This window comes from Oncorhynchus clarkii, chromosome 30 (genome assembly GCF_045791955.1).
Source record: "Oncorhynchus clarkii lewisi isolate Uvic-CL-2024 chromosome 30, UVic_Ocla_1.0, whole genome shotgun sequence".
Lineage (NCBI taxonomy): Eukaryota > Metazoa > Chordata > Actinopteri > Salmoniformes > Salmonidae > Oncorhynchus > Oncorhynchus clarkii.
In genome coordinates, this window is record NC_092176.1 from 41,401,730 (window position 1) to 41,425,973 (window position 24,244).

The window sequence follows — 24,244 nt, forward strand, 5'->3', positions numbered from 1 at the left end:
ATGAATGGAACAAACTACAAAAATCTCTGAAACTGGAAACATATCTCCCTCATTAGCTTTAAGCACCAGCTGTCAGAGCAGCTCACAGATTACTGCACCTGTACATAGCCCATCTATAATTTAGCCCAAACAACTACTGCTTCCCCTACTGTATTTATTTATTTATTTTGCTCCTTTGCACCCCATTATTTCGATTTCTACTTTGCACATTCTTCCACTGCAAATCTACCATTCCAGTGTTTTACTTGCTATATTGTATTTACTTCACCACCATGGCATTTTTTTTGCCTTTACCTCCCTTATCTCACCTCACTTACTCACATTGTATATACACTTGTTTTTCTACAGTATTATTGACTGTATGTTTTTTTACTCCATGTGTAACTCTGTGTTGTTGTATGTCTCAAACTGCTTTGCTTTATCTTGGTCAGGTCGCAATTGTAAATGAGAACTTGTTCTCAACTTGTCTACCTGGTTAAATAAAGGGGAAATAGAAAATAAAATAAATACAGGGACAGAACATAAATAAATATGTGGGGCAGGACATGCATGTTTGCAAAAATATATAACACATCTATCCAAGACCTAACAAACACACACACTTTAATTCATGATCTAACATTGAGAGCCTGTTCACATGAAGCTGAAGGGCAAAATAAGGACAGACAGAATGAGAGAGTTAGATAGAACAAAAGAATAAAGAAGAGAAGAATAATGATTAAAACAACGTCAGGTGGTGAGACAGAGAGGAGAGATAGAGATAGAGAGAGAAAGTGATTTGGAAATAAACATTAAATGGACAGTGTTTTCATGTACAAAACCACTTATCAGCTTGCACTTCAAACACATTGACGCCCACACACACAGAGAACCGTTTTATCTGCTTTTGTGTGTGCCCAGCTCTCAAAATGCACACATACACCGAATACACAGACATAACAATACACACACACCACTAAACACAGAGAGAACCGTTTCATCTGCTCGTGTGCCCAGATGTCTCTGCATTCTGAACACACACACCATGCCCATCTGTGTGCCAGTGTTTTTCTATCAAAGCGTAAAGCATACAATCAATGCCAAGAAATGCAGTGAGAGGATGGTCTTATTCCTCTCTGTTATGTCTCCTCATAAAACAATCTGTTTATGTTGTTATTTATACATTGCACCTTCTTTGGCTGCTTCTCCTTCACCAGAGACCCATTATAAAAGCAAGACTATCGTTTTTATCCATCAGTACATAGTCCAGCATTATGGATGTTAACTTGTAGCTTTTACTCACACTGATGACTGCTCAAGCTGTGTGTGTCAACACTTTATACCTGCATTTATTAAAGTATGGGTCAGAGTAAATGTATAATTATTTTATTAATTACTGGAACTGATTTGGTCAAGTGCAACTGTACTCTCAGGTTTATGCTCTCTGCTTAGCAGCAGTCTCTACTCATTTTGGCAGCTGCGCAAGTGGGAGAGGTGGAGGGAGATGCCCGTGTGCTTCGTGGTTTACCAGATTTTTTTTCTGCAACCCACACGTTTCAGCGCTGTCGTTCATGCCACTGACTTGTTATTCCCACTCGCCATCACTCACCACTGTCATGAAATGGACTAATGCTAGCCACAAGTTCTGACTGAGCTCAATCGTCATGAAAAGCAAATATAGTGTTTTGTGTGGGGAAGTGCTTAGTAAGGATTCTCCCAAAACGAACAAATTAATAAAATGACACGTCCTGACCAAACATCCACAGCATGACAGTAAACCCAGGGAGTTATTTTAGGACAGGGCAGAATGCTTCAAGAAACAGGTGACGATCAGCAGAAATAAGGGAGAACTATCTCTCATAGTAGTAGATGTGAGTTTCTCTTTCAAACAATCCCCTGGCCGTGTAACATTACACAGCTAATAGCTAACGTTAGCCAAAGAAAGCTAACCAGATACTGATGGTGCAACCCTAGTAACAGTACAGATGAAGAAGAACAATTATAAGGCCTACTGTACAAATGATCAGGCCTACTGTATATCTTACTGTAGAAATTATCAGGGCTACTGTACATCTTACTGTAGAAATTATCAGGCCTACTGGACATTTTACTGTAGAAATTATCCAGCCTACTGTACATTTTACTGTAGAAATTATTATTGAAATCTAGTCTAGGTTGGAACTGTTGCTGTTAAAATACAAGTAAAAAAATGTATTCCGAACTGGAATAAACTGATTGAAGCAAGATTATTTTTGAGGCAAACACACTCACACAGTTCTGGGTTTCTCACCTGCAGCAGGAAGCGTGGTCCTGCCTGACTGACAAAGGAGTAGATGTTCTGATCCAGTTTGGCACCACATACCTATGCAAGTCAGGGTTCTGAAGTACAGAAACAGTGTCAGCGCTCAGCATGACCTCAGTGTTGCACTGTGAAAAACTGAGCCCAGAATAGACATGCTTGTTGAAAACTTCAACCAGCCACACACCTCTCATTAGGACTGGTTTCTGGTCTACATATGTGTGATGTGATCAATCAGTTTATTCCAGCTCAGAATAAAACATATGTATTTTAACAGCAACAGTTCCAACCTAGACATTCTATCAAAAATCATTTATATAGTGAGATGTATAGTAGGCCTGATATTTTTTTTAATCTATACTGTTACTTAGGGTTGCACGATCAAAAAGCCTGTGTGTGTGTCCTTTTATACATCTGCGTGATGTGATCAATCCATTTATTCCAGTTCAGAATGAAATTATTTATTGTATTTTAACAGCAACAGTTCCAACCTAGACAGGTATATAAGGGTGTTTTTAATGAAAATATATTTCAAGGAATTTCATTGTTTGTGTTGCATTTCTTGGGGGCATAAGGGCAATGAAATGTACCAATATTGACATATAGTTGCACATTTTCCTACGCTTGGCTCCCAGGAAAACATTTCTCATTTGGGTCCTAGGCTGAAAAAGTTTAAGAACCCTGTAGTGTCTTCTGTCTTTATCCTCCCTGGTACAAGATCAAGTCTGGAGAGAGGAGAAGGGAGAGAGAGTGAGCAAGGCCTTGGCCTTCACCTGACAAGAGAGGATTGAGAGAGAAACACTCCCCTTAGCTAATACTTTTACATGAAAACATGCACATAAAAAACTCCAGCTCATGTTTAAAAGCCGTCCTTAGAATATTTGAGTCCATCTGCCCTTCAATGGCTGACAGAGAGGCCAGAATCCAAGGTACAGAACACACAAACATTCAGTATGTTATGTAAGACTGTTTGGTTTTCATTATTTTGGGCCTATGAATGTCTGATGTTGTACAGCTTACTGTGCTGTGTATATGTGGTTATTTCCATGTCTGATTGGAATGAAACTCTTCAGTTGTACAATTTCATTATTTAACTTTTTTTTGTGCTCATTGGATCATATCACAAATCTCTTATAAAAAGTCAGGAGCTGTTCTTCTGCATAACTGCTCATTGCAAGTATTTTTTTTTAATCTCCTCCCTCTATCTCTGTCTGTTCCCTCTGTTTCTCTCTCCCCAGCCCAGCACTGTTTTCTTGTCTCAGTGGAGTACTGCGAAGAGGAGGTGCTTAGTCATGAGGTCATGGGGGGTGATGTCAGAATTGCCCACAAGACCTCCCTAATGATGGATGGGATCCCCTTCATCTCTCTCCCAAAGCCCCCCAACACCCTTCCTATCTCCTCTGATCGTTCAATCCTCTCCAACCTGTTGTCCCTCATGGAGGGTGGAGTGGTTTTAAGCTCTAGGGAGGAAGGTATCTATGCTGAACGGCATAGCCAAGCCACAGTCTCCTGGATGGGTGGCACCGGAGATGAGATGCACGTGATGGAGCGTGATGTGGACCCTGTGATGCTCTTCAACAGAGAGAACTTCAGACAGGGTGAGTGAGTCTGTTAGTGGTAAATTCTAATGATTCTTGAAGAGCATAACTTATAATAGTTAAACAACCCAAAATATAAGCTTGTTTAAATCCTATGTTTGTGAACTTTGTAAATGTAAACAAACACTATATAGCCTTAAAAATGTTACTTATGTGATAATGCCTGAAAAAACGGTGTTTGGAGGGTATATTGGCGCAGTGTTGTTAGGCCCATAATTTTGATAAATGTATTCATACTATTTCATCCTTCCACAAGATATAGTCCCGACACAACCATATGGTTGCTACCCAAACTGGATGGTCATCCATTGGTTTGGTTGCCAAAGACGCTACCCAGTTGTTCAGATTTTTTGTTCTGTATCTATGGACACGACCCGGTTGTTCATTTTAAATGTTCCATTGCCATTCTGGCTTACATTCTTATCCCTTGCTTGCTAGCTAGTCAACTACGGCTAACTTACAGTTACGTCAAACAGTGCAGTGAGCAACAAAGTATATTGCATTTGCATTTGTTTAAGACGTTTTCTAATTACATTTATTTGGATGTAACAATGACTTCCATGGTTTGGCCTGCCATAGAAAATGTTCTCTCTCGTCAGGACACTGTTTACAGAGGAGCTAGTCAACAATACAGCTAACACAATCACTTCAAACGGAAGCTGGAAAGACTCAAAACTGGCTGCACTTTGTTTCCTTTTACCTGTTTTTTATGGATATTTTTTGTATATAGAGTATCCATAAAATTATGCTGATTCGTGATTTTGACTGGCTGAGAAAAGCTGCCTGCCTATCTGTCTCTTCCCGACTCCCGACACATTCGTTACTATGGGACAGCTAGAGAAATAATTGGAATTTTGAAACAATGTTCCAATATATCAGAGAGACAGATAGTAAGGTTTATACAAATCTCCGCTGTTTAAAACTAAATGTTAGTCTAAAAGAAATGTGAGATAATGTCTAGATGCTTTTTATACTGGAGGTCAAGTTTATACATTGCCTGGCTGGGCTGATGAGACAGTGGATTGTGCTGTCAGATGGAACAGAGTAAATAGGCATTTTACATAGATAGATTTAGCTGGTAGTAACTTGTGGAATAGATACTGGCTTGAATGCATTTTTAACCAATCAGCATTCATGATTACACCCACACGTTGTATAAAACGTATATTGCCAACTATAATGTTGATATTATGTTTAGTCAGTCCTCACAACAGGTTTCACAAAACACTAAGTGTGTGCCCTCAGACCCCTACTCCACTACCCTATATCTACAACACAAAATCCATGTGTACGTGTGTGTATTGTGAGTATGTTATTGTGTGCGTTTATGCATGTGTCAGTACCTATGTTTGTGTTGCTTCACAGTCCCCGCTGTTCCATAAGGTGTATTTTTGTATCTGTTTTTTTTTAAATCTGATTCTACTGCTTGCATCATTTACCTGATGTGGAATAAAGTTCCATGTAGCCATGGCTCTATGTAGTAATGATCGCCTCCCATGGTCTGTTCTAGACTTGGGGACTGTGAAGAGACCTCTGGTGGCATGTTTTGTGAGTTTTGCATGGGTGTCCACGCTGTGTGCCAGTTGTTCAAACAGACAGCTTGGTACATTCAACATTTCAATACATTTCATAAATACAAGTAGCAATGAAGTCAATCTCTCCTCTGCTTTGAGCCTGGAGAGATTGACATGCATATATATCAGCTGATGTAAGAAGGGCTATATAAATACATTTGATTTGAAATTTGATTTGCATATTATTATTATTCGATGAACACTTTGTTGTTGGTTCATTTACAGATAATTGCTTGAATTCAATGTTTCACTAAGGGCTCGATTCAATCTGTATTGCGGAAGTTCAAGGCTAATGCTTGATTACATTTGAAGGTAATTTCCGATTGAGCCGACATACTGTTTGCAGCATATACTGCAAATGCAGTCTCCACAAAATGCAGGAACATTTCCTTAAATGTATTTTTGTCATTAGCACTGCATTGATGTTAATGTGAGCATCACTCTCTTGTACTACTGAATTTGTCTGATTATATTACTGATTGTATCACTGATGATATTGCAGCAGTGTGTTTGTCATGTGATGTATTACTGACTCTGTGTGTCCTTAGAGTTGGACCGCTTCGCCAGAGCAGATGGCTCCCAACCTCAATGTGGGTTCAGCCTATGGTTTGGACAAGACTCATCACTCAGTGCACCAATCTTTATATCGGTACAGATTCTCTTACTCTGGGGCATTGTACACATTAACACAGGGCCGACGCTAGAAGGAATCATTGAGAAGGGCAATTGATTTCCATAGGATGTTTTTTTCATGGTTTTTATAGGCTGAAACTATCTTACTGGAGAAAACATCAGATAGAGCAAAACAGTGCCTTACTATATGTAGCCCATGTTTCTGATGCTATCTGGCTAAAAATAGTATGACATGTCATACTATTGTGGGCCAGACAGCATCAGACACATGGCCTACACACTCTGAGACAGAGGGGCGCTGTCTGGCTCACTCGGAAGCTTTATCTGAGATTGATGTGTCTTTCTGTCTCGGTCAAATTTAATTTGGATGGGCAAGGTGGGGTGGGCCCACCAAAACCACAGGCCCTGCATTAACTTCAACAGTTATGATAACATTACATTTTCCTCTATATTACTGTAATTTTCCACCATACAGTGCATTCGAAAAGTATTCAAACCCATTCCCTTTTCCCACATTTTGTTATGCTACAGCCTTATTCTAATATTGATTAAATCGTTTTTCCTCATCAATCTACACACAATACCCCATAATGACAAGGTGAAAACAGGTTTTAAGAAAGTTTTGCTGATTAAAAAACATCAACAACCTATACATCTTATTTACATAAGATTTCAGACCCTTTGCTATGAGAATCAAAATTAATCTCAGCAGAATCTCAGCAGGTTTCCATTGATAATATTTTAGATGTTTCTACAACTTGAGTGGAGTCCATCTGTGGTAGATTCAATTCATTGGGGCATGATATTGAAAGGCACACACCTGTCTATACAAGGTCCCACAGTTGACAGTGCATGTCAGGGCAAAAACCAAGCCATGAGATTGAATTATCCGAAACAAGATTGTGTTGAGGCACAGATCTGGGAAGGGTACCAAAACATTTCTGAACCATTGAAGGTCCCCAAGATCAATGGTCTCCATCATTCTGAAATGGAAGAAGTTTGGAACCACCGAAACTCATCCTAGAGTTGGCCGCCCAGAGCAGCGGTCTAAGGCACTGCATCTCAGTGCTAGATTGGTCACTACAGTCCCGGTTTCGATCCCGGGCTGTATCACAACCGGTCGTGATTTGGAGTCCCATAGGGCGGCGTACAATTTGGCCCAGCGTCGTCCGGGTTAGGGGAGGCCGGGGGAGGCCGTCATTGTAAACAATAATTTGTTTTTATATTACTTGCCTAGTTAAATAATGGCTAAATATGTATTTATTTTTTATTATCAGGGGAGAAGGGCCTTGGTCAGGGAGGTGACCAATAACCTGATGGTCACTCTGACATAGCTCCAAAGTTCCTCTGTGGAGATGGGAGAATCTTCCAGAATGACAGCCATCTCTGCAGCACTCCACTAATCAGGCCTTTTTGGTAGAGTGGCCAGACGGAAGCCACTCTTCAGTAAAAGGCACATGACAGCCCACTTGGAGTTTGCCAAAAGGAACATAAAGCACTCTCAGACCATGAGAAACAAGATTCTCTGCTCTGATTAAATCAAGATTTAACTCTATGGCCTAAAATTACAAGCGTCACATCTGGTGGAAAGCTGGCACCATCCCTATGATGAATACTCATGTAAATGTAATATTTCAAAAACAAATATTTCAAATGTTTTAATAGAAATTGGCTAATATTTCTACACATCTGTTTTTTCTTTGTCATTGTGGGGTATTGTGTGTAGATTAATGAGGGAAAATAAATTTAATCAATTTTGGAATAATGCTGAAATGGAACACAATTTGGAAAATGTCAAGGAGACTGAATACTTTCCCAATGCATATGTGTAAACGTGTATGGGGCCTTACTTACTTACTCCACTTGGTGTTGATTATAATTAGATGTTGAACAATCTTTCCTTCTCCAGATTAAATTACCATGGGCCCAGCAGCTATTCAAGGAAGTTCATGACTTCAGGATCTGGCTTGAGTCCTCCCCTGTCTCTCCTGGAGTCTGAAGAACTGGTTGGAGTCCCAACAGGACCCCAATTGCTCCCAATATGAGCCTAGGCCACAGCCTTTCCCACCAAACCTCTACCCTAATCACCTCTCCTCAACCTTTTCACCTATTTTCATTCCCTATATAAACAGCTTATTGAGCACTATATTTATTCCATCTCACACTAAATAGAAGACAATCAGACAGTAAATTAATAAATACCCTTCAAATGCATCATTTTAATGTTGCTTATTTGTCCATTTCACATTACTGCTTACTTCATGCTGTTTGTTCTATTACATTTGTTTGACATTTTATCAATTTTGTGACAGTTAGGTAAATAGATACAGGTTGATAGAGATAGATATATTGAAAATAATTATTATAAAGAATTAAACTATAGGATTCAGACATGTGCAAGTACATTTGTGCAAAATGTGCAAGTACATTTTACATTTTAGTAATTTAGCAGACACTCTTAATATTGTTCTGAAATATGTTGGCTTGAGTTGTGCTGTTATCTAATAAACAATATCGCTAGACTGTAATTACATAGCAGTTACATAGCAGTTATTATATAAGTACACAAGCTCCTGAGTGGCGCATCAGTCCAAGACACTACATTTCAGTGCTAGAGGCGTCACTGTAGACCCTGGTTCGATCCTGGGCTGCATCAGAACCAGCCGTGATCGGGAGTACCGTAAGGCGGCGCACAATTGGGCTAGCGTTGTCCGGGTTAGGGGAGGCCGGGGTAGGTGTTCATTGTAAATAACATTCTGTTATTAACTGACTTGCCTAGGTAAATAAAGGTTAAATAAAAAATTTAATAAAATATGCCATGTTACAGAATATGTGTCCAAGTGAAAGGTAAGAAAGCAATTTTATCCAGGTGGCACCTATACATATTACCTCAAATTCCTTGACACCGGTGCCCCCTGTATATAGCCCTGCTATTGTTACTTACAGCTCCTCCTTAATTATTTGTTATTCTTATCTCTTACTGTTTTGTTGGTATTTTCTTGAAACTGCATTGTTGGTTAAGGGCTTGTAAGTAAGCATTTCACTGTAAGATCTACACCTGTTGTATTCGGCGCATGTGACAAATACAATTGGATTTTGATTTGACTATCACACCTGAATTGACTAGCCAACGCATCACAAAGCCTTTGATACAGCCTAATGCAAGTATTTGTATCTGATGTCCCTGACAAAGATTTAAAATAGACAGCAGATTTATTTTCTGAAGCACCAGTATCTTTCTGCACAAATATTTGAGAGTCACGTCTCTATAATCACTATTGGGATCATTGTATGAGCTTTAGCTCTGAAGATTGTGTGATGTTATTGAGAAGCACTCCATCACCGATATATACTCATTAGTTTTCACTTTCAATTAGAAACAGCAATACATAGGTTTAGGGTGACATGCCCAGGGAGAAGGAGATTAATTAAGGCTGGAGATCATATGCAATTTAAAGGCAAAACCCCTTTAACACTAATACCAATAACAAGAAGGCCCTGAGCACAATCACAGTTTGGTGACACATGTCACACCAATAAAACAGTCAACTTGGGTATTCTGTTTAATTACAGAACATTTTTAAAAGTGAATTGTTTTATTACACATGTCCTCTTCATTACATTTGACATATTAAATATTTTAAAAGATGTTAAGCTACGCCTGACTAAGTCACATGACTAAGTCACTTAAAAGTGTCTGCTTAATGGCATATATTATTAGATAATATTATATGTGGACAATAATATCTTTATAATATTGATACAGTCATGGGTCAAGTGTTTTATTGTGTATTTATGACCTGCTGTATATGACCTGTTAGTCAGTTGAATATCTGGTTAAATAGTGAAACAACGTGGTCTGCTCGCCTTAGCTCTGTCACGGTAAAACTGTATTACGTGGCACTGGAGCAAGAGCGCCAACTGTCTTGTATCATCGCATCTGTACAATAAACCAGTGGGATTCGTGGCAGTTTCTTTGACAGTTTTGTTTGGTATTTTGGAGGGCTGCACTACTAAAATCAATGTCTCCTATCGAGCGGAGCCTGGTGCAAGGAATAATGAGGAGGCTATTGTTAGAAGAGTGCAGTGAACAAATGTAGAAGTGCAGAAGTTCAGTAAGGTATGAGGGCACCAGGACATTGAGTGCTTTGTAGGTGAGCATGAGCAGTTTGAATACCATACAAGATGATATATTCTATCAAGTCTCCTTCCAGTGTCTAAATGTATGTTTGTTGGAGGAAATTATAGTTGAAATGATTAATTATGTATACATTTAAATTAGAACCATTTATTTTAATACAATTATGTTATGGTATGAAATGTATGAGTTATTGGTAAAACTAGGACTGAAAATGTAGGTAAAACAAATTAATTGTCTGTACTTTGCGGGTTTAAGGGAGAGGGATGGCATATCTTTTCAGACAGATAAGAATGTTCTTTGATGTTCCATTAGTGGAGGAGAAAATGTATTTTTAGACAGATTGGAATGGGAGTAGAAGACAATTTCCAGACCTGAAGACACTGCGCTATTGTGTGGATCGGAGAGAGTGTGAGAAACTGATGACGTCATTTTATGTTCTCTCTCTAAAATGTAATGTTCTTTGTATTTTGGGTTAGTACTCTCTTGAATTAAACGCTGTTACCTGACTTTTAAGACCGGGGTTCTGTCCATTCTTATAAAAATATGGGTTTTACAATCCCATAGAATGCATTGACAGAGTAATTAATTCTGATTGGGAAATAATACAGAGGAATTTAGAATTCCACTAACAATGTTGCATGAGACAACCAATAATATTACATTCAATATACACAATACCAACATACCGTCTCCAACCTTATTAACACCACTGAATAAAACAGATTAAGTGGACTGACAACTGCATCATTTAAGTAATGAATTAGTGGAGAGGTTTGATATTATGAGTTCAAATAGTTATAGATTTCATTCACTATCTCTAGTTATAGATTTCACTCACAATGCGGTGCATATTACATTCAGGCTAAATGTTATCACTTTACCACTGTTGGAGATATGGGCTTGCAAACAAATTGATCCACATCAGCTTGGTTTGCAAAGTACTTTCCTCATGTAGTGGTGGTTGATGACTTAATCCAGACAACATTTTCCTAGGCAAACCAAAAATCCCATTCGCGGCTACCACCACTGTTCCATTGTCCTGTAAAGAGATGTCAAATATATTTTTGGGACAAAAATGGAACATACGTTTCTATTAGATAATTTGTCTTTATAAAAGAGGGAGACATCCCAATTGATATCTTATGCTTTGATGTGTTTTTTGGGGATGATAAAAAATTGAATAGGCCAAAAAATACAACGAATTCTAGTTCAGAGCGGCTACTGGGTTCCATCAGAAGTTTCTGGGGCCAGACGGAGCAACATATCAAGTTCCGACATAACATGTGGGAACTCCTCATAGGCCTCATTTGTCTGGGCAGTATACAAGTCAGTAGCAAGTGGTTTCTCTGACAGATCTGTTTATCAAAACATTAATTTGGTTATGGGCTTTTGCAGACAAAGTAGATACATTATAAACATTGTTTTTCACATAGTAAACAAGATTAAGAAGTTTAGGTTTGGTGATAACTTTATGGGAAATATGGGAAATAAAGTCACCTCTGGGTGATGTAAAATTAGCCTTGTCCCAGCCACAATAGGCACTAGGGCGGAAGCCTATCTCCTTTTTCAGTAGTGTGAGGCAGCTTGATATACAAGTACACCCCCTGGACCGGACGTTAGTCTATCGCATTGCTTAAAGCGGAGTCTTTGTCCCTTGGGGGAGGCATATGTAGGCTGGGCTATTGATTTTATTTTTCTCCCCTCTTTTACTGGGGTCTGGACGAGGGCAACTGTGTTATTTACTCAATGCGGGGTGGAGAGGATGAGGCGTTGCTAACTGTTCCCGGTTTTTGTTTTATTCGGAACACAGAATTGAGACTGAGCGGGGGGTAATAGATCCAACGGGATGTGTCGAGTTGTTTGGGAACTCGGCCGGGGTGTTCAGAGATTATTATTTTATGTACACCATTTATTTTCCTTTTATGTGAACGCAGCTGTAACTACTATCCACTTTTACCCAGCGATGACTTGCACTAAAGTTTGATTACTGCTCGATGACGATGACTAGTACCTTAAATCTATTGACATGGAACTGCCATGGTCTAGGGCATGCAATAAAACGAAAAAAGATACTATACATACTACTCTAATGTCCATAACACCTACTCCCGTATAGATTACATTTTTATCCCAAAGAGTTTCATAAATTCAGCCACATGTACAATCGGACCCATAGCACTTTCAGATCACGCCTTTGTCCACCTCTGCTTTGACCTCTGCAAAAACATCCCGAGGTCAAAGAGCTGGAAATTCAACACCTCCATGCTATCAAATGACGAGTTCCATACATTGGTAACTACATGGATAGACAACTACACACAAGACAATAAAGACTCTCCTGTTTCTCCGGCCACAATGTGGGACGCTGCTAAAGCCACACTAAGAGGTCATCTAATTGCATATGCTTCCTCTAAGAAAAAAGCAATGGAAGCACACAGGCTAGATCTTGAGAGGGAGCTGGAATGCTGTGAAAAAATACATAAACAATCCCTAGACAGCACCTCCTGGAGTCATCTTAAAGCAGCCAAAGCCAAACTGAATTTGGACTACACTCGGGAGATAAAAAAAAAAGTTTTCTTTACTAAACAGAAATACCATGAGTATAGCAATAGGCCCAGTAGATTGCTTGCTTACCAATTAAAAAAGGAGCAGTCAGAGCGTACAATCATGGCTATCCGAACAGCAGAGGACGAGGTCACATATGACCCAAAAAAGATCAATTTAACTTTTCATGATTTTTACTGCAAACTATATACCTCTGAGAGAAAACACACAGAGGCAGAACTCCACTCTTTCCTAGAGGGAATCTCGCTACCTAAACTATCAGAGACCGACCAGGAAGATCTCAACTCCCCCTTCACTCCTGAGGAGATCCTGGAGGCAATTACCTCCATGCCACCTAATAAGTCCCCAGGCCCAGATGGATTCCCCAGAGAGTTCTACAAAGCTTTTTGGCCCCAGCTCAGCCCTATCTTTATGCCAATGCTGGAGGATTTTTGCAAAAACGGAGTTCTCCCAGACTCAATGCACACAGCTCGCATTACAGTGTTGCTAAAAAAGGACAAGGACCCCCTATCCTGCTCGTCCTTCCGGCCCATAAGCTTGTTGGATTTCGACTATAAAATAATTACCAAATTGCTCGCCAAAAGACTAAACACTCTTCTTCCCAAAATAATAAAAGCGGACCAAACTGGATTTATTAGAGACAGATACTCTTCTGATAACATTCGCCATCTTTTTGATATTATTGATCAAGTAAACGCACAAAAGACCCCTGTCCTGCTGGCTTCACTGGATGCTGAGAAGGCGTTTGACAGGATGGAGTGGAGCTTTCTGTTTTCAGTCTTAGAAAAGTTCAATATGGGCCCAAATTGTATTAAATGCATCAAATCACTATACTCTCATCCAAATGCCATGGTGACTACTAATGGACTGAACTCTGACAGATTCCCTCTGGAACGGGGCACAAGACAAGGGTGCTCGCTGTCCCCGCTGCTCTACTTGTTTGGGGCGGAGCCTCTGGCAGAGCTGATAAGGAGCAATCCAAGTATTATGGGTGTTTCTGCAGGTGGCCTGCAGCACAAGATTTCGCTGTACGCGGATGATGTCTTGCTCTACATATCCAACCCTGAGAAATCCCTCCCTCTCATTTTAGACACAATTGCTCAGTATGGCAAGTTTTCAGGTTATAAGATCAATTTTAACAAATCCACTGTCTGCCCTCTCAGTATTACACTCACCAGCTCTATGAAGACACTTTGTCCTTTCCAATGGAAAACACACGGGTTTCAATACCTCGGGATCTTCATAACACCAGATCTGAATTTTAAGGAAAATTATCTTCCACTCCTGGATCGAATCAAGAACGATCTCCAAACCTGGATCTCCCTCCCAATTAGCTTAGTAGGAAGAATTAATGTAATCCGTATGAACGTCCTCCCTAGACTAAACTACTTATTTCAGATGCTCCCATGCTATCTCCCAGTTTCCTTCTTCAAAACAACTAACCAAAGCATCACCAAATTTATATGGGGCAATAAAAAACCTAGGATCAAGTTTTCCACTTTATCAAAACCTGAATCTAAAGGTGGTCTTGCCCTTCCCTCCCTTCAACTGTACTACTGGTCTGCCCAAATCCGCAACATGCTAACATGGATCACAAACAGACAAGAGTCAACGTGGATTCAGATAGAAGCCCAATTCTGTGGTTCATTGCCCTTAAGCTCAATTATATTCATTAATAACTTTAGTGAAGTGGGCAACATAGCCAAAACCTTTGCGATTTACAGCACCCTACTAGCGTGGAGGGACTGTAAGAAATACCTGGGCATTTCCTCCCAAATATGTTCTCACTCGCCTATAGTAGGCAACCCAGACTTGCCAAAAGCCCTGAGGGATGCCAACTTTAATCTTTGGCATACTCTAGGAATCAGGACCTTTTCAGACCTATTTCATCAGAAAACCACTACACTGAAATCCTTTCAAGAGCTCTGCAGTGAATTCGATGTGCCAAGATCCCATTTTTTTTTAATATCTTCAAATTAGACATGTAATTTCCTCATTTACCTAGAACTCAGTTGAATGAAGTTGAAACCCTTCTTGTCACAGCACAATCCATTAAAGGCAAAATATCTTACATCTATAGACTCCTTTCTGAGAAAGGAAGCTCCTCCTTTACTCCTTTGAAAATAATCTGGAAAAGGACCTTGGTCTGACGACTATCAGTGATGAGTTATGGGCGGAGGTTTGCGACAGGGTATACTGCTCCTCTACCAGTGTAAAAATGAAAGAATCTAATTACAAATGTTTGTACAAATTTTATTATACTCCTTTGAGACTCCATAGAATGAAAACAGATATGTCTCCTAACTGTAAAAGATGTACCTCTGAAAGTGGAACCTATATGCATGTATTTTGGAGCTGTAGAATCTGGAAATCTGTACATACTGCTGCACAGAAAATACTAGAGGTACAGTTTGATATGACACCGTGTATCTATCTTCTTAATGCCCAGCAGGACTTTGTTCTTGATCCTGACAGAGAAAATTTGCTTATGACTATTACATACTTTTCTAAGAAATGTATTCTTCTATTGTGGGCCTCTAATACCCCTCCTACATTTAAAATGTGGATTGACCAGATTGTTGACTTTCTTCCTCTTGAAAAGCTCACTTATGACCTCCACAAGAGACAGCCCAAGTTTGATGGACTCTGGTCTCCACTATTCAACTATATTTCAAACTGGACAGAGTGAACGGGGTGACTAGGGAAATGCGCAGATACATGTTGTGTAAGGTACTGTAAAACCTAAAAACGAATTATTGGCCCGTCGTCTCAGCGAATGCTTGAAATAGCTGATAAGAACCTTGATAGTGCTGCTGCAAGTGTTAAATGTTTTTTTTTTTTTTGTGTGTTTTTATTTTAATTTAGTTTTTGAGTATGTGTGCGTAGGTGTGTGTGTGTATGTATATGTGCGTATGTATGTACGTACGTATGTATGTATGTATGTATGTATATATATATGTACCAAGGAAAATATATAGATTAAGAAAAATAAATGCTTTTATTTGACTTTATCATTCATTTTAATTGTATTTTTATTTTTTCAAAAGTATTATTATTTTTTATTTTTTTAAAGCCTTTCACATCTGTGAATGTGGAATGTGTTTTGTTGGTTGATTGAAAAACAAGAAAAACTTAATAAAACTTTAAATTGAAAAAAAAAAGTCTTAGTATCTGGTTAAGGCTATAACTGGAGTTCCGGATAAGTGAGGCCAGCTCATGTGTATTCTTGGCCTATGTGCGATAGTGGGTTTCCTTTGGAAGGGTTGTTTCAGTTCAGTTTCAAATTGGGTATGCAGAAGGATGGAAATGTTTTTGAAAATGTATTTAAGTTGTTTCTAAAGAAAAGAGAGTGAAAACATTGTAATGGTGTCAAATGCCCTGAACCCTAAGAATTTCCCTTGAAGACTGATCAACTTCACTAGAAATTGTTGGAACAGGTGGGATTTAATTATAAAATGATTGAGAAACACCAGTCTCTATTCAAAGTGTACCATCACTTTGAAATTCTATTATGTCCTTGGGAAAAAGATGAAGAGATGTAATCTTGAATTGACTAGTTATTCAAATAGGTTTATTTTGATTAAACATGGGTTCATAGGAGAGATTATCAATTCCCTGGGGTTATGGTCTTAGGGTAAATACAAAATGTGCTTTGTTCATTCTACATATAAAATATAAAATGGAAATATATGTAAACAAGGGTTAACAGTTACTCCAAATAGGTTACTGGAGTGGGGGTTTCTGCAAGGGTTATGTTGATAACTACATAATCTGTAACTCATCTGAGAGATCGCCAGTAGAATAAGGGAGTTATCATGGAAATGTGATGTCAGAATGCATTAATGCTTGGAAGAGACTATCACCACAACAAGTGTGTGTGAAACTCAAACCCACCCTACTGGCTGAATAGTGTGGGACAACTGTGTCTGATGACCTGTGAACTGTATCTGGAATGATATGTACTGGGAGAAGAAAGACTAAAGGGGATTGGGATAATGACCTTTTATTACCAGGCCACTCATGACAGAAAAACAGAGGCAAAAGGGCGCATGGTAAAATAGATATTACTGGTACTAAAAGTTTTTAGTATGATGTTAATTATTAAAGGGAGATGTATTGAATTGAGTAGGTCAAATTTGAGTTAAAGTAAACACTAAGGACTGTTATCCTGAATATTGGATTGGACAATTTATTAACAACATTTAGTTATGTTTTGGTTATAGGACTGTTTAAATTTATTAGGCCTGGGAAAACTCTGGAAACTAATCCTGAGGCAGGTTGATTGACAGAACTTGCAGAATATTAGATTAAAGGTTTTTGTTTCTTTTATTTTACAATATCATTGTAATTGGAGTGATACATTGGAATGACATAAGTAATTGAATAAAAAGTATAGTCTGTTGTGTGATAACACCCAAGGATGAAGAAGAGGGTTAGGGTTAGGGTTAGAGGGTTAGGGTTAGGGTTAGAGGGTTAGGGTTAGGGTTAGGGTTAGGGTTAGGGTTAGGGTTAGAGGGTTAGGGTTAGGGTTAGAGGGTTAGGGTTAGGGGTTAGGGTTAGGATTAGGGTTAGGGTTAGGGTTAGTTTGTCTAGTTTTGAGTCGGTTGATCCACTTCCATCTCTGACACGTGGAAGCCGAAGGGGGGGAAGGGAGGGGTGTGCACTCCACACATATACGCGCGGTCCGGGTGGGTCCGGGCGCGACCGGCCAAAGTAGTAGGCCCCATGGTTGCCCACTTGTAGATTAACCCATTGGTTGGGTTAAAAAGACTGTCTGTGGGCCTCCCGGGTGGCGCAGTGGTTAAGGGCGCTGTACTGCAGCGCCAGCTGTGCCATCAGAGTCCTGGGTTCGCGCCCAGGCTCTGTCGTAACTGGCCGCGACCGGGAGGTCCGTGGGGCGACGCACAATTGGCCTAGCGTCGCCCGGGTTAGGGAGGGCTTGGTCGGTAGGGGTCTCATCGCGCACCAGCGACTCCTGTGGCGGGCTGGGCGCAGTGTACGCTAGCCAAGGTGGCCAGGTGCACGGTGTTTCCTCCGGCGCATTGGTGCGGCTGGCTTCCGGGTTGGATGTGCGCTGTGTTAAAGAAGCAGCGGCTTGGTTGGTTGTGTATCGGAGGACGCATGACTTTCAACCTTCGTCTCTCCCGAGCCCGTACGGGAGTTGTAGCGATGAGACAAGATAGTAGCTACTACAACAATTGGATACTACGAAATTGGGGAGAAAAAGGGGTAAAATTCCCACCCGGACCGCGCGTATATGTGTGGAGTGCACACCCCTCCCTTCCCCCCCTTTGGCTTCCACGCGTCAGAGATGGAAGTGGATCAACCGACTCAAAACTGTCTGTGTTTTTCAGAGTGGAAGCCGAAGGTATTGTACCACCTGTGGAGGTATTAACCTTGCGGTACTGGATTTTGGTCTTGGGTTTGTGAGGCCGGGTTGTCCTGTGTGGTCGGGGTTGTAGTGGTGTGCCATTCGTTGAAGCCTGAAAAAAAGACGTTATGTTAGGCGAAGTCGACGTTCCTACAATGAGACTAGGTTGCCAGTCGAAACTTTTTTCGGCTGGCCCCTCTGAGCGTCTCTTCTTAAAAGGTGTAGAGGGTCTAAGTGATTATCTATGCCCCGTCAAAATTTTTGGGCCCGGTTTGTAGGTGGAGTAGGGGGTCTGGGTTGCCATCAGAGTGCCCGGGGTCCTTGTTGTCTCTTAGATCATCCGTTGTAGTGTGTCCCTGTGTAAAACTCAAAATAAGGGTAAGAGAAAAGTACAAATGAAAATAGGTAGCCAAAAGGAGATACCCCCGAAGTCCGTGTGGAATCTGCCTTCCTTACAGCATCACAACGGATCTAGGGGTAGCCCAGCCACGACGCGTTTCTGCCTTCCTCGGCTTCATCAGGTGGCAGGGAGGAGAAAAGAAAGGTGCAAAAATAGGTGCACTTGGTCGTAGTACGGTGAAAAGGCCGTATTTTGGACCAGAAAAAATAGGGTGTGTGTGTAGTTGAGGCTCGATGGTCTGGAGGTCTATGAAGGTCTGTTGAAGAAAAAATGCCAAAAAGGGCGTTGATTCTCTGGAGGATGGGTTCCTTGATGTAGGGGTACCTAGATTTTAGGGGAGAAATCGCAAGGATTTAAAAACGGCTCGGAGTGGTCCAGATTCGGGGTGTAGCATGATGCTATTTAGGGGCCTTTTGTTCAAAAGGAGTATTGGGATATTCGTGGGGAGTGTGGAGTACCAGCTGGCGGCTTGGTCCAGGTGAGGTGTATCCATGGTGTAGCATGGAGCTGGGTTCTGGTCTTTCAGTTGGAGTAGTCATCTTGGGTGGAGTTATTTTGTGGAGGTCCAGCTTGTGTCTTCTCCAGGTGAAGTGTCTTCAAAAGATGTTCAGGCAGAATGGTACTGAGGCTGAGGGATGCTCCTCTTTTATAGGAAGTGAGGGGGGTGTGGTTTTGCCAGGTGTCGAATCCGATTGGTGCATGAGGTGTGCATGCTGTGTTCATGTGAGAGAAGCGACCGTGGCTTGTCCAATGAGATCGCTTGGCTTTTGGGGAGAGGCGTCTAGTCTGCGTCCAGTCCAGTGTTAAATATTAGCCGTGGTTGTGGTTTTTGGGTCTTTTTGTGGTGTTAGAGGGCTTGAACCTTGTTTCTTTATTGAGGGGTAGTTGCAGGTAGGGTTACTAGGGGGGTGTTCCTTTTACCCGGATCGAAAATGGTGCTGTTTTTATATTTTCTAGTTGGCGCTTATTTAGCGGAGTTTTAACTTTGATCGCGTTCCTGTCCACATGGGTTCCCCGGATATGCGGTAGATTTGGCCGTTTTGCTGTGTTCAGGTCCACTTGGAGTATGGGATGTACGGGTCCGAAAAAACTTTTTATGTTGTTTCCAGTGATGTGTGTCCTCCGTAGTTGATGGAACCTGTCCTGTGGGGGATACCTCCCTAGGGGGGTCCAGTGTTGAATATGGGTGTTTTACTCGTGTGAGAGAGGTTTTTGATCCAGATGGGTGGTTTTAGGTGGTTCCTTTTTGGTTGTCCCATGTATGTACCTGTGATGTACAGTTGACAGGCATTCCTGGTTGAGGTTTGTAGTGTGGGTTGGTCTCCTATGGGTGGGGGTCTTACCTGGGTTTTTGGTTTGTTTGTGTATGGGAGATGTATGTACAGAGGTGTGAGTGGGGTGGACCTATTTTATAATTTTGTTTCTTTTTGCTCCTAAATTGGAAATACGGTCGTCAGGGTTTCTGTGGGAGGGTAGGAGTCTGTTTCCACTGTGTCAGGGTGATGATGTCTTGTTCTTTGGTGAAAAAGAAGGGTGGGGGTTGCCTCTTAGTTGAAAAAAATAGAGGAGGTGATGTATATCTGAAGGTCAGGGGCTGGTTGTAGAGTTCTTGGTCTTTTGATGAATTCTTGGTCTTTTGATGAAAAAATCTTGGTTGAGAAGGCTTGGAGTAGGTGGGTCTTGATTTCTTCATCGTTCTAGTTGTTTCTCAGGAGTAGAAGTGTGTGTTGGTGGAGGTCTCAGGAGTGATGTCCTTCAGAGGTTTGTTAGAGCTATTTTAGGTTGTATTAAATCTAAAGATTATTTTTAACCTGTTCACCATCAAACCATTTCACAGAGAGGTATACTGGGTGTAGAGACAACACCCCTAGAAAAGGCCTGATTTGAGATGATCCCGGTTAATTTAAAGGGATAAAAATTTCCTTGGCTTGCTGCGTCCAGATCCTCCGTCAGGCAATGCAGCGGTGACTGGCAAGTGTTTGGTTGTCTAGTTTTGAGTCGGTTGATCCACTTCCATCTCTGACACGTGGAAGCCGAAGGGGGGGAAGGGAGGGGTGTGCACTCCACACATGTGCGCGCGGTCCGGGTGGGTCCGGGCGCGGCCGGCCAAAGTAGTAGGCCCCATGGTTGCCCACTTGTAGATTAACCCGTTGGTTGGGTTAAAAGACTGTCTGTCAGTAAGTTTTAGGTTTAGGTATAGTTTTAAGAGTGGTTAAGGTTAGGGTTAAGGTTAGGGTAAGGTATAGTTTTTTAGAATGGTTAAGGTTAGGTTTAGGTAAGGGTTAGGGTTAGGGTTAGGGGTTAGGGTTAGGGTTAGGGTTAGGGGTTAGGGTTAGGGTTAGGGTTAGTTTGTCTAGTTTTGAGTCGGTTGATCCACTTCCATCTCTGACACGTGGAAGCCGAAGGGGGGGAAGGCAGGGGTGTGCACTCCACACATATGCGCGCGGTCCGGGTGGGTCTGGGCGCGGCCGGCCAAAGTAGTAGGCCCCATGGTTGCCCACTTGTAGATTAACCCATTGGTTGGGTTAAAAAGACTGTCTGTCTGTAGGGTTACGTTTAGGTATAGTTTTTAGAGTGGTTAAGTCTGTCAACTCAACTTAGGATCAGGCAAAACCCTTGAGTTGCGTACCTTATGCAGGTCCGGTCCTCGGTTGGTTGCCATGTGTCCATGTCGAGTTGTATGGTCATGATGTCTAGGTCCGCTATGTCAACGGAAGTGGAAAGCATAGTGCAACCTAGGAGTTTACTCTCTTTCGGATCCTTCTTTTTTTTAGCTCCATGTTGTCTATGTATTTACTTCAGTGTTCGTCAGTCTTTGGTCCTGGATGTTTTCAATCATGTGTGTAATTAGGAGTTATTCCCTTCCAGGATCCTAATTCCAAATGAACCCATGTCTAGTCAAATCCAGCTGGTCTGTATGTGTATACTCGGCGTAGGATCAGGCAAAACCATTGAGTTGCGTACCTTATACAGGCCCGGACCTCAGTCGGTTGCCATGTGTCCCTGTCAAGTGGTCAGTCTTTAAACTCCCAGTGGTTTGAGCGTCTGGTTTCTAGTTTTGAGTCGGTTGATCCACTTCCATCTCTGACACGTGGAAACCGGAGGGGGGAAGGGAGGGGTTGCACTCCACATCATATACGCGCGGGTCGGAGGGTACGGGCGCGGCCGGCCAAAGTCGTAGGCCCCATGGTAGCCCACTTGTAGATTAACCCGTTGGTTGGGTTAAAGGACTGTCTGTCTGTAGGGTTAGGGTTAGGTAAGGTTTTAGAATGGTTAAGGTTAGGGTTTGGGGTTAGGGTAAGATATGTTTTTTTTAAGAAGGGTTAAGGTTAGGGTTAAGTTTAGGTATGGGTTTTGGGATGGTTAAGGTTAGGGTTAGGGTTAGGGTAAGGTATAGAAAAGGTTAAGTTTAGGTAGGTCTGTCAACTCAACTTAGGATCAGGCAAAGCCCTTGAGTTGCGTACCTTATGCAGGTCCGGTTCTCGGTTGGTTGCCATGTGTCCATGTCGAGTGGTATGGTCATGATGTCCGGGTCCGCTGTGTCAACGGAAGTGGAAAGCATAGTACAACCTAGGAGTTTTACTCTCTTTCGGATCCTTCTTTTTTAGCTCCATGTTGTCTATGTATTCACTTCAGTGTTCGTCAGTCTTTGGTCCTGGATGTTTTCAATCATGTGTATGATTGGGAGTTATTCCCTTCCAGGATCCTAATTCCAAATCAACCCATGTCTAGTCGAATCCAGCTGGTCTGTATGGGTATACTCGGCGTAGGATCAGGCAAAACCATCGAGTTGCGTACCTTGTGCAGGTCCGGACCTCAGTCGGTTGCCATGTGTCCCTGTCAAGTGGTCAGTCTATAACCGCCAGTGGTTTGAGCAGACAGACACCCAGAAGGCGAGCCCTCTATACGGTTGTCATGCATCCGCCCCTGGAGTCACGTCCTGTGTTACGGTCGGTGTATGGAGGGTTTAGAAACCGGCAAACCTTCTCTGGCTTACGTATGAAACGTCCGGCAGTAGTAGAAGTTAATTGGGTGCCTCCATCCCCACCATCTCAGTTGTAGGTAATTCAGTGTTTTTGGGTAATAGTGACCAGTGGAATTACTCCCTTCCAGGATCGTAACGTTTCCAGAGGTATATCATCCCTAGACAGTGAACTGGTACGTAGTCCAGGTAAAAAAATGGTTTGGTTGTCCAGGCTAAGTGCGGCGGGGTAGGGGGTCCCCAGTAGGAATTTCCTCTGTGGGGTCCGATACCTCGCCAGACATTATCTGGGCACCCCAGGGGTTATTCGGCAGACGCGATCCTCCAGCCGCAGCGCATAACCCAAAAGCCCCTATTTTGGGTATCCCAACCCGCTAGGAGGAAACACGCGCTACTGAACCTACTGCCAATCCAGATCTAATCTGGGGTAGATAGTGGTCCAGCGCGTTACGTGAGTCTCCCGTGTGTAAGGGGGCTTGGGAGGGTTGAGCCGATAGGTCTGCCAACAGGCCCCAGAGGGGTCCCGAAGGAGTCCGGTCGCTACCATTTCCTCCGGTCTTCTTGCTTGGTGTATGGTCGGGCCTAGTTTGCTTAGGGTCTGCTCGCTGCGGGGGAGTCGACAAAGCCGTGCCCCCAGAGTAGTTGGAGAAAAAAGGTTCTCGTCCGTTGGGGGTGCTGGTGGGTATCTTCAGTGAGGTAGAGTTGGAAGGATGGTGAGATGGTGAGGGTTCTTGGTAAATAACATAAAGATATTTAGATTTCTATTTTATAGTTTCTTTGCATCAAAGGGTCCATGGTCATGGTAACCCTGAGTTCAAGAAAGCGGGAAAAAAAATGATATACTTATATATAAATATATAGTTATATATTTTTTTTAATTTTTTTTAATTTTTTTTATTATTATTTTTTTTTTTTTAATAAAAAGGAAAGTATTTCTTGAGAGTCCATGGGCATGGTAACTCTATGGTGCTATTTGAAGATCTGTTTTTTGTGGTCTTAATGACCTGATCTGTTGTATGGGTGTGTAAGGTGCAGGTGCAGTGTCTGTCCAGTTGTTCCTCCGTTGTACTGAAGGCCTCAGTAATGGTCCAGTCGTGGTGGTGGTATAGGGCCTGGGGGTTCCCGGGGGTAGTAATTCGTCCCTCTGGTTTATAATGTGAGGTGGCTGCTGACCAGGGTGTCCTTGAGATTTTTGTTCCGTTTGAAGGCCAGGATTGGTGTGTGGAGAGGGAGTAGTTGTTTACGCTGGAGTCTTTGCTGGATAATAGTAGTCACTTGGAGGCTGGGTGAGTTGTAGGTTGTAATGATGGGTAGGATCCGGTGGTTTCCTTTGTTTGGTCCCGGGCGTGAGTGTCTCCTGGTGTAGTGTTTAGTAAGGTGGGGAGGTTGTGGTCCGTAGCTGCCCAATCGTAGATGATTTATTTGATGCCCTTTGATTGGGGTGGAGGATTGTGCTGGTCCCCGAGTAGTGATTCGTTAGCCAGGCGTTTTCGTGGTTTGGTTATCCTCTGTTCCTGTGGCTTTGCATGCCGTTCCTCCCTGGTTTGGGTGTGGGATGGCACGGAAGGATCAGAATCCACCTGGTCACTCGCTGCCTGTGCCTTGTAGTCCTGTTTGGGCTAGGATTTCGGGGTGGTTCAGCAGGTTTTGTTTTTACCAGAAGGGACCCTAACCTAGCCACCCTGGTCAGGGTATGGATAGG

The 24,244-nt window shown here is 41.9% G+C and overlaps 1 protein-coding gene across 1 annotated transcript; it reads left to right on the plus strand.

Moving 5' to 3' along the window:
• Positions 1 to 3,179: 3,179 nt before the first annotated feature.
• LOC139390088 (interferon regulatory factor 8-like) lies at positions 3,180 to 8,082 on the plus strand. Its single transcript, XM_071137232.1, has 4 exons — positions 3,180 to 3,207; positions 3,517 to 3,876; positions 5,999 to 6,099; positions 7,993 to 8,082. Exons 1-4 carry the CDS (start codon positions 3,180 to 3,182, stop codon positions 8,080 to 8,082), a joined length of 579 nt encoding a protein of 192 aa, XP_070993333.1.
• Positions 8,083 to 24,244: the final 16,162 nt, after the last annotated feature.

Bases quoted from the DNA above. Each gene is read 5' to 3' on its own strand.
- LOC139390088 (XM_071137232.1), top strand. From the start codon at position 3,180: ATGGCTGACAGAGAGGCCAGAATCCAAG. The intron at 3,877-5,998 runs GTGAGTGAGTCT...GTGTGTCCTTAG, and splicing joins CAGAGAGAACTTCAGACAGG to AGTTGGACCGCTTCGCCAGA. The intron at 6,100-7,992 runs GTACAGATTCTC...TTCCTTCTCCAG, and splicing joins GTGCACCAATCTTTATATCG to ATTAAATTACCATGGGCCCA.